Source organism: Hoplias malabaricus, chromosome 9 (assembly GCF_029633855.1).
Source record: "Hoplias malabaricus isolate fHopMal1 chromosome 9, fHopMal1.hap1, whole genome shotgun sequence".
NCBI lineage: Eukaryota > Metazoa > Chordata > Actinopteri > Characiformes > Erythrinidae > Hoplias > Hoplias malabaricus.
In genome coordinates this window covers 25,317,711-25,328,097 of record NC_089808.1, presented here as the reverse complement: position 1 = coordinate 25,328,097, position 10,387 = coordinate 25,317,711, and the positions used below count along the sequence as shown (strand labels likewise).

Sequence of the window (10,387 nt, the reverse complement as noted above, 5' to 3'; positions counted from 1 at the left end):
AATATGCACACAAAACCAAAATGTATTTTTATATTAGCCAATCACAGGGCAGTGTGCTGAGCCGTTGAGAAGGTGGAGCGCCGCCTGTTTGTTGTGGACGTTTTCTGACCATATTTAAGGCTAAAAACCCATATAATTCTGTTTTGTAGAAGCTAATGAAAGCGGGATCATAGAAAGAGCTCAAGAGAAGCCGCTGCGACAGGTAGGAGCGAGAAAATAGAAGATACGAGGCGATTTAAAGGGGTTGTAAAGGGCGTCGTCATGTCGTCTGTCGAAAGTCTCCTCTCGAAAGGGGGGAGGGGGGACTCGAGGGGAATCCGACAGAAATTAAGAGAAATGAATGAGCGTCGTTAGAGCCGTTGTGTTAAATCGCTGTCTTCTGTGTCAATTAAGTTTTCTGTGTCAACGACCAGGCGATAAAAATAACTCTCTTTACCTCACTTACTGCAGGCACAAATACAATACAACGCATGTCCAAACGTTTGTAGACATCCAGTTATTTTCAGGTTCACCCCTTTGCGGACATAGCTTGTACAGTCTTCACTGAAAAGCACCTTAGTATAAAGTCAGCTCTGCAGAAACTGCACTATGTAACTTTAGGAGGAGGATAAGAACCCATCCTCGCTGATATTTTCCAGCCTCTAAATGCCATCCGGGAAATGTAGATGCTGTTATTGCAGCAACTACCAATTACATTTCTGAAGAAATGTGAAATGACCAGGTGTCCACAAACCTTTAGGCATAAATGTTTAGTCTAAAATATAGTAGAGTTCACAAATACTGGGTCATGTTTTCTCAAAGTACATGTACATATGTAATGGCAACCACACGAAATGCCATAGCATCCATATGAAATACCATAACAATCACCAAAAGAGCTTAGCAATCAACTGAAACACTTAAACTACAACCTGGAATACCATAACATGCCACATGGCATACCTTAGCAAAAGACAGTTTAGCAACACCATAATACCCACTTAGCTGCTCGCAACTACTTGAAATGTCATAGCAACTATACAAAATACAGTAGCAACCACAAGACACAGCTTAGTAACATGGTCACTCCCACTTGGCTGCTGGCCACCACCTTAAATATAGCAAAAACAAGACAGGAGCAGCCTGATTCATTATAACAACCACAAGGGATACTATAGCAACCATCAAGAAAGAACTTAGCAACACCACAGCATCCATTTAGCCTCTAACCACCACCCGAAATACTAGAGCAATCACTTAGCAAAAGGATTTCATCCTAGTGGCCATGTATGGAATAAACCCCCTTCCAACATCTGGGAACCACTTCAGCTGCTAAACCAGTCTGTGCTTTGCTTTTCTAGCAAACCTCTTTTTCCTCCTGCTAATTTTTAGTTTAGCGATGGGATACAAGTGTATTCGGGGATCTGTGAGAAGCTGTAGTAGAGATGATAAAAGTAATAATACTATTTATAAGAAATTTTATAAATACATTTACACAGATGTTTTTAAACTTGGACAACAGTAATCAAAAATCTTTCCCTCTTTAACTTTCAGATCTCTGATGTAGGCAGCTTTTCCAGAAGAATGAAGGCGAAAAAGAAAGGCGCACCAACTGGCCAGAGAAGGGTTAGGGTTAGCGCTCAACCCGAGGGATCAGAATCAGTGTCCTCGGACTTAGCAGAAAAATGCAGGAATCAAAGTCAAAGTGTTATGTGTGTTCCGGAGTCTTTTCCGGATAAAATCAGATCCCTACGGATTTCCCAAAGCGACAGCTGCTTCCTAAAGTTCTTGAAAAAGGACAGAGACGCAGAGACTTCGTTTTGTGATGTAACTATCTCCGTACGTGGAAAAACTTTCAGTGCCCACAAGGTGGTACTGGCATTCGGTAGTAGCTACTTCCATGCGAAACTGAGCCAAAACCCAGAACTGGACCGGGTCACTTTTGATAATGTGGAGAGTTCTGTCTTTAGACACTTGCTCGATTTCCTCTACACGTCTGAAATGGAAGTGGAGGAGAGCGAGATCCCTTCTTTAGCTGAAGCCGCATGCTTTTTCGACATGATGGAGGCAGTGAACCTTTTGGTGAAGGGAGCGGAGGCAGCTCCAGAGCGACAGGAATTGGAGGAGCCTAAAGGATCTCAGGAGGATGAAAGCACTCAGAAGAAGATAGAATCGGAAATTCGCTGTTCCTTCTGTGGCCGGATGTTTCGATACAAGAAGTCTTTGGATAACCATGTGGCAAAAATACACAGCACTGGAACCAATGATAAAGAAACAGTGGGTCCTGTGGTCAGCAACAAAAAATTGTCTGAAAGTAGAAGGATTCTGAGCAAGTGTGAGATCGGAAACAACCCTGGAATGGAACATGACATCCAAACGGAAGCAAATACAGACGAAACAGCTACATCTATTGAAGAAGAGGAAGAGGATGAACCTAGGAATGATGGTGAACATCCTCAAGAACCAGGGCATTCAGAGCAAAGTGCAGCAACTCCAGATCAGAACGAAACCTCTTTACAAGATGAGGTGAACCCAAGGCCTAAACTGGATGAACATCCTCAGAATGTCTCTAAAGTTGATGGTGAAAACGGACATGAAGTTCCAAATACAGATCTAAGCTCTCTGGCCAAACCTCAAGGTCCAGCAGAATCAACCAGAAGCCACGTTTACCCAGAAGGCCTAGCACCAGTTGTCATCCAAAGCTCTGGGAAGAAGACGCTCCAGTGCCCAAAATGCAACAAAATGTTTGACCGTATTGGTGAGAGTGGTGCACATTAGTATACTAAAAAGTCATTATAGAATATCCTCAATCACGTTTAGGAACTGTTCCACAAGTGTGCACGATACTGGCATAAAATCAACCATAGATCTGGCCGAGATGTACAATGTAGGAGCACAATTTAAGAAGATTTGGTAAAACATGGAAATGAGCTGTGATTGAACCAGTTTTAACGTGTGAAATCAAGCTCTGCCAACCAATACCTCATTTACTTATTAATTACACTAAGTATTCCCTGATTCATGCAGATGTTTCAGTTGTGAGCCACTCAACAGGTGGATTTCTGAGGCTGATAAATATGCCTAATAATTCCCTGAGATGTATTTTGGTGATGTTGATTCTTCTGAATTAAAGGAACACTAGGTAGTATTTTTACCTTTAAATTACAGCTTCAAAATCATTGTGATGCTCCACTGATCTGTAATAGAGAAAATAGAGCCTCTGCCATTGCTACTTTAGGTTCAGCACTGCAGAAACTGCACTATGTAACTTTTGGAGGTGGTAGGAAACTACGCTCCCCTCCCTTCTCCTTGATTTTTTGACACTATTGTAAAAGTGAATTACACTCTGCAACTGTAAGGGGAGCCCAGGGGCAAAAATATCAAATCTTGTGTGTGCACTAACAAGACTAGATGTGTATGTGGAGAGGGGGGCACTGTATTTATGTTTTCACACAGATCTAAGTTTATGTAGAACGTCAGATCAATGTTTTTTTATGTTCCTGTTTCTAGGAAAGTATGAGAGTCACACGCGAGTCCATACGGGCGAGAAGCCGTTCCAGTGTGAGGTCTGTCTGCAGCGCTACTCCACCAAGTCCAACCTCACTGTCCACAGGAAGAAGCACTGCAGCACCGCCTCAGTCCAGAAGAAGGAGCACAAGTGTCCATTCTGCAGCAAACTGCATGCCAGCAAGAAAACCCTCTCCAAACATGTCAAGCGGTCAGAGAGAAGTCCTGCTATCGGATGTTTCACAGCTTTACTACAGATCAAAATGATTTTCACGTCATTGCTAGGCCTGTCACAAGAGCTTTTTTTGTGGCCAATACATTGTTCCAGAAATAATTGTGATGAATGATATTATTGTCATTTAAAGACCATTTTATGCCACTGATTTTAAAAATAATATAATAGCATAAAACTGCAGTTACACACCTTTAAAGAGAAAGGAATATTTGTTCTCCTGTAAACACTCACACAGTAAACAGTGGACAACACTGAGGTCAGCAACAGTCACTGAGGAACTGGACATGATGTGCTATGAAGTACACAGTCTCAGGGCAGTTTTGTGTCGGTTCTGTGTGAAAAAGAGTGGACTTTATCGTGTTGAGACAGCGTAAATCAGAAGTAATTCAGTCGGTGTATATCTTGTGTAATTAATTATGTAATTACATTTGAGTAGTATAACGAGGGACAGTGATAGGTCCAGCACTGAAAATGTTAATCATTATGCTCCTGGAGAAGTGTAAATCCCTTCTTTATTTTTTATTTCTTCTCCGTTTATTCACAGGTTCCATCCCGACCGTGTTGAGGAGTTTCTGAGCCTGAGGAAAAGGAAGAGTGAAGGCTGGAAATGTGAAGTGAGTCCACTGTACACTCTCTCAGCACCACTGTCCACTCTGGTCACTCTGTAGTTCTACACTTACCCACTGTAGTCCATCTGTTGCTCGGCATATTTTGTTACCCCCTTTCCCCTTGTTCTTCAGTGCTGCAGTGACACTGACGTGATGATGGTGTGTGTTGTGCTGGTGAGATTGGATCAGACACAGCAGCGCTGCTGGAGTTTTTAAACAAAACCCCCCAGAGTCTGGACTGAGAACAGTCCACCGACCAAAAACTTCCAGCCGACAGCGTCCTGTGTCACTGATGAAGGAGTAGAGGACGACCAACACACACTGTGCAGCGACAGATCAGCTACTGTCTCTGACTTTACATCGACAAAGTGGACCAACGAGGGAGGAGTGTCTCACAGAGTGCACAGCGAGTGGACACAGGGTTTAAAAACTCCAGCAGCACTGCTGTGTCTGATCCACTTGCACCAGCACAACACACTAACACACCACCACCACGTCAGTTTAACTGCAGCTCTGAGAATGACCCACCACCACATCACACCTACTCTGTGGGGTCCTCAGAAGTGCAGAGGTTGAGGATGAGAAGGTGTCTTTAATGTGCCCTTTTCTCTGTAGATCTGCCACAAGTCTTTTACTCGTCGTCCACATCTGGAGGAGCACATGATCCTGCACTCTCAGGATCGGCCGTTTAAATGCTCCTACTGCGATGACTACTTCAAATCCCGCTTCGCTCGGTTAAAACACCAGGAGAAGTACCATTTGGGTGAGTTTGCACCCAGAATTCAATCACATCTCTTTTATATTACAAGTTTCTTATTCAGTGTCCGTCCATCAACAACATTGCTATCATACTATAGTAAAGTGATATTTAGGAGTGGACGATATGGCCCTAAAATAATATCACAATATTTTAGGGTATTGTATCAATATTATTGATGATATGACAAAACACTGAAAAAAGACTTTTAAAGTGTTTAAGAACACACTGTTGCAACAAAATAAATATTTCAATAAATAGGAATTATATAAATATATATATATATATATAGCCCCCTCCAGGGTGTATTCCCTCCTTGCACCCAATGATTCCAGGTAGGCTCTGGACCCACCGCGACCCTGAACTGGATAAGCTCTTACAGATAGTGAATGAATATATATATATATATATATATATATATATAGGTAGTGTCGTAGTCACACAGCTCCAGGGACCTGGAGGTTGTGGGTTCGATTCCCGCTCCGGGTGACTGTCGGTGAGGAGTTGGTGTGTTGTCCCTGTGTCCGTGTGGGTTTTCTACGGGTGCTCCGGTTTCCTCCCTCGGTCCAAAAACACACGTTGGTAGGTGGATTGGTGACTCCAAAATGTCCGTAGGTGTGAGTGTGTGAGTGAATGTGTGTGTGTGTGTCTGTGTTGCCCTGTGAAGGACTGGCGCCCCCTCCAGGGTGTATTCCCGCCTTGCGCCCAATGATTCCAGGTAGGCTCTGGACCCACCGCGACCCTGAATAGGATAAGTGGTTACAGATAATGAATGAATGAATGAATAGCACAAATGTAACGTTTTCAAACATTCAGAAAACTCAACAAAAAATGTTAATTTTAGCTTATTTTGTAAACAACCGTAACGTACCACAATTCTGATACTGTATAACTGTATAAAGTAAATAATGTTGCATGTTGTTGAACCACATTTTCAAACTCTCCTCGTGGCCTTTTTTGACTTTTCTCATGCTAAACCTGGGTTTAGCTGTGTTTGTTGTTTAGGCTTCTTTCATATCTTAAATTACAGTGATTTGTTGTATGTCAGATATTTTGTAACCAAACCATCTGCACGCAACTGAATTCACTCCCCATTTGGAGCAAATTCTTCCACCTCAAATCAACCGTACTTGTTGCTGTGCCTAAATGACTCACACAATGAACGTATGCCATATTATGTGTAACTGCATGATAATGCATTAAATTATAAAATTACATTGATATTGTTGCAAACAATACGATATGACACAGCCCCCCACCCCCACGTATAGTTAATCCCGCCCTAGTAAGGCTATTGTGGGCTATTTTTCTGCTAGTAAAAATGTCCAATTGCACCTTTTAAAGGTTTATTGTTTATTATATTTATTACAGGGCCTTTCCCATGTGAGATCTGTGGGAGGCAGTTTAACGACACAGGGAACAGGAAGAGACACATCGAGTGCACTCACGGAGGGAAGAGGAAGTGGACTTGCTACCTCTGCGGGAAGTCTGTCAGAGAGAGGTGAGACTTGGGGTGGTCCTATGAATGTTTTCTCTGTGATGTCACTGCCATCTGTAAACGGGAGTTCAGGAGAGCACAGCCTCACTCTGTCTGTGTGAGCAGGATGGTTAGTGTCTCTTAGCTGGCGTAGCGGATGTGGGCAGTTAGGGTTCTCCTCCAAGCGTGTTGAGCTGTCCAGTGGTGTTGTGTTAACAGCAGCCTCATAGCTCTGAGATGCAGAGCTCTACTGCTTCTTTATGCACGGCTGCTCTTAGATAGATATAAAGAGGGAGAGGGCATCCTGTCTATCCAGATGGCGCAAGGACAATATCCTCTCCCAGATTCATGCTTATAGATGGCTATAGCATCATCGGGGATCACCTGGAACTGCTGTCATGCATTTGATTTCTTTACACCTAATTTTATTCTTGTATTCCTCCTGTGAATTGTCGTCTGATTTCTTGCTTTCAGAACAACTTTGAGGGAACATCTGAGGATCCACAGTGGAGAAAAACCTCACCTCTGCAGCATCTGTGGACAGAGTTTCCGACACGGCAGCTCCTACAGGTAAAACCAGTTTTATTCTTGTACCTTGTACAGATAGTTTCATATGGAGCTTTTGCTGAATTTTCTCCACAATTATTAATTGTCTCCGAATCCCCATCACTGAGTCCACAGTGCCCCCCAGCCTTGGGAGGTTGGGAGTTTAATCTGAGACACCTGCGTCTGGCCCACCGCTTCTTTTTGAACTGCTGTGTTGGAAGGAAACACACACTGCCCAGATCTGTAACACCAGTGTTTGATATTGTTTTGACTGCAGTGTCCTCTGGTCTTTTTACCCCAGGCTTCATCTCCGGGTGCACCATGACGATAAGCGCTACGAGTGCGAGGAGTGCGGGAAAACCTTCATTCGTCATGACCATCTGAAGAAACACAGGAAGATACACACTGGTAAATCAGACTCATTAACCCTTTCCACAGTGTCCCCATTTCTGCCTCTGTGTCGCTGAGGTTGTGCGTCTGTTAAATACGAGCCCTGCTGTGATACATGGTTTTGTCTTTCCTCAGGGGAGAGAGCGCACCAGTGTGAGGAGTGTGGGAAGTGTTTCAGACGAGCTGACCACCTGACCGTCCACTACAAGAGCATCCACCTGGGAGAGAAAGTCTGGAGAAAGTAAACAAACACAGTCACACACTTCTCTACACCTCACATTGTGCAGGAACTCTAGAGTTTCTCTACCCCTTCTTGTTCAGGAAGAGATGTAGATGTTATTTCCAGAATAAAATTACCTTCAAGCCTTAATAGTGTCTTAGATGGAGCTCCACACGTACATGCACCTTCATTTAGAAGGTGCCAATTTATGAATGTATAATTAGTCCTTTCCTCCATCTCCACCCACTCTCCATTACTCGCCTGAAGCTGGAAAGCCCCGCCTACGGTTTTATGGGATTGGTTCCTAGGTGTGTGAGGCTGAACACCATCGCACACACACTAACAAGACTATATACCACCACACACACATGCTAACAAAACTAAATGGAAATGCTGTGAATGGAACCAAGCGTCTCCATGTGCCCAACACAAATCCAGAATCTTGTCTCCTTTCCTCCACCAGTGACCTCCACCTGTCTATACAGCTTTATATGTGACAAAGATGAAGATGATGATGGAGAATATTGAAAATAGATTTCATTTTTAATATAAACATTTAAATATTTTGGACCATGTAACCTTCTCCAAACTCTTAGAAAACGTCCCAGACGTCGTCTGCTGCGTGAAAAACGTATTCTAACGTCATAGTCATAAACATGACTGAACCTTGTGAAACAGTGAAACATTATAAAATACATAATTCCCTTTCTATAAATAAACGGTGTCTCTTCAGTTCATATTGCTGAGCGTATTTAAGGTAGATCCTGACAATGTGACCTTAAACCTGCAGGTACAAGGCCGTGGTGCACCAGTGTGAAGTGTGTAAGAAGGAGTTCAGAGGGAAGACCAACCTCATGACACACTTCAGGACACACTCAGGTGGAGTAACAGCTGATCTGCATTCAGGGCATCTCTGTTTACCACAGAGCGTGGTGTCAGTGTCGTCGCAACACAAACGATTACAGAAAATTGGGGAGTGGGGAAATCAGAGTGGGGATATTAGTATCATGAGCAGATTCTGTTTGGAATTATTTCTATCGGCCCATGACTAGCATTCTCAAAAGTGGCGTTCAAGTGAGTGAGTATGACTATTGATGTAATTGTGTGTGTGTATGTCAATGTATGTAAGTAAATGAATGAATGAATGAATGAATGAGTGAGTGTAAGTGTATGTGAGTGAGTGATGTATGTGTTTCTGTTTGTTATTATTATTATTATTATTAATGTGTATAATAATAATTAGTGTGTATTTGTATGAGTGTGAGTAAATGTATGTATGAATGAGTGAGTGTTTGTGAGTTCAGCGTTGGATCCTGTTTCAGTCGCTGTTCACCGTTGTTGTTTTTGTTGTTGTATTCCCTTCAGTGCTTTATTAACTCTCCCTTGTGTCTATCTCTCTCTCTCTCTCTCTCTCTGTCTCTCAGGAGAGAAGCCTCATCGCTGCGTAATCTGTAACCAGACTTTCCGGATTAAGAAAACCCTGACCAAGCACATGGTCATCCACTCGGACGTGCGTCCCTTCAACTGTCCCCACTGCAGTGCCACCTTCAAGAGGAAGGACAAGCTCAAATACCACGTTGATCACGTCCACAGTGGACGTCCACCCAGCCCGTCCCCTCTGTCCCCTGAATCCCATGTGTCCTCTTTGTCCCCAGGCCCCACCCTCAAGCTCCAGGAACCCATGTCCACACCAGAGCCGAGTAAAGGGTACAAGAGCGTCCTGCAGGGTGACGTGTGTGTCCCCGTGGCGCTGGTGCCCGTCCAGATGACCGAAGACACTGAACTGGGCCACCACAGTGTCCAGCAGCAGACAGAGGGATATCAGCCCTCCACCGACCTGGTGTTCTTGGAGAAATACACACTGACACCACAGCCAGCCAACATCGTCCACCCGGTCAGAACAGAGCACATCCTGGACCCTCGTGAACACTCGTACCTGGGGACTCTGCTGGGTCTAGACACCGCCAACACTGGACAGAACCTGGCCTCTTCGGACCATTAGACCACCGGTGTTGACTGTAGGTCAGCGTTAATAAGGCTAAGTGCACTACTGGACCTGGATACGGCCAGCACCAGCCAGAATCTGATGTCTTCTAACCATTAGACCATCTGAGGTTACTGTAGGTCAGTGTTTCTAAGGGCATTTTCACACCTGTGCTTTGTTTGTTGTGGTCCGAATCAGTTAAGAAGCTCGTAATCTTGGAGCATTTTCCCCTTGTTTTGGTTTGCTGATTGGTCAGACCTGACTGAGGTGGGAGGAAGAAAGTAAACACAGGAAGAAGGTCCTGTCTTGTGGGCTAGTGCATTTCTGATCCATTACTCTGATTAACGGCTAAACTTTAACCAGTTCTCTGTTTAGCGTCCTAATGCGCCTAATGCAAAGCACACCCTGGCTACGAATGCCATTTAGCACCTGCCTGTGGCGTACACCATATTAACAGTCGGATTACGTTTTCACCAGAAACAAACCACACCAGGGTTGGTTTGGGACAGGACCGAGTCCACCTCCTCTCAAGGGTCTCTGTGTGTTTGTTTTGGTCCGCATCCGAGTGCAATTACTTCTTTCCCACCTGCCCTAGCGAACCGCACTAAATGTGAACACGAAAATATGGAACATTTCTAGCATCTGTTTTATTTAGTTTTGCCCAAAACATTCAGACTTGTGTGT

The 10,387-nt window shown here is 43.9% G+C and overlaps 1 protein-coding gene across 1 annotated transcript; it reads left to right on the top strand.

The window, feature by feature from the left end:
- The first annotated feature begins 92 nt into the window (after positions 1 to 92).
- On the top strand, positions 93 to 9,776 carry zbtb41 (zinc finger and BTB domain containing 41). The gene is made up of 12 exons (XM_066680537.1): positions 93 to 202; positions 1,372 to 1,433; positions 1,534 to 2,737; positions 3,490 to 3,697; positions 4,266 to 4,335; positions 4,945 to 5,092; positions 6,458 to 6,587; positions 7,038 to 7,133; positions 7,411 to 7,517; positions 7,635 to 7,740; positions 8,510 to 8,598; positions 9,144 to 9,776. Exons 2-12 carry the CDS (start codon positions 1,425 to 1,427, stop codon positions 9,719 to 9,721), a joined length of 2,745 nt encoding a protein of 914 aa, XP_066536634.1. The 5' UTR covers positions 93 to 202; positions 1,372 to 1,424; the 3' UTR covers positions 9,722 to 9,776.
- Positions 9,777 to 10,387: the final 611 nt, after the last annotated feature.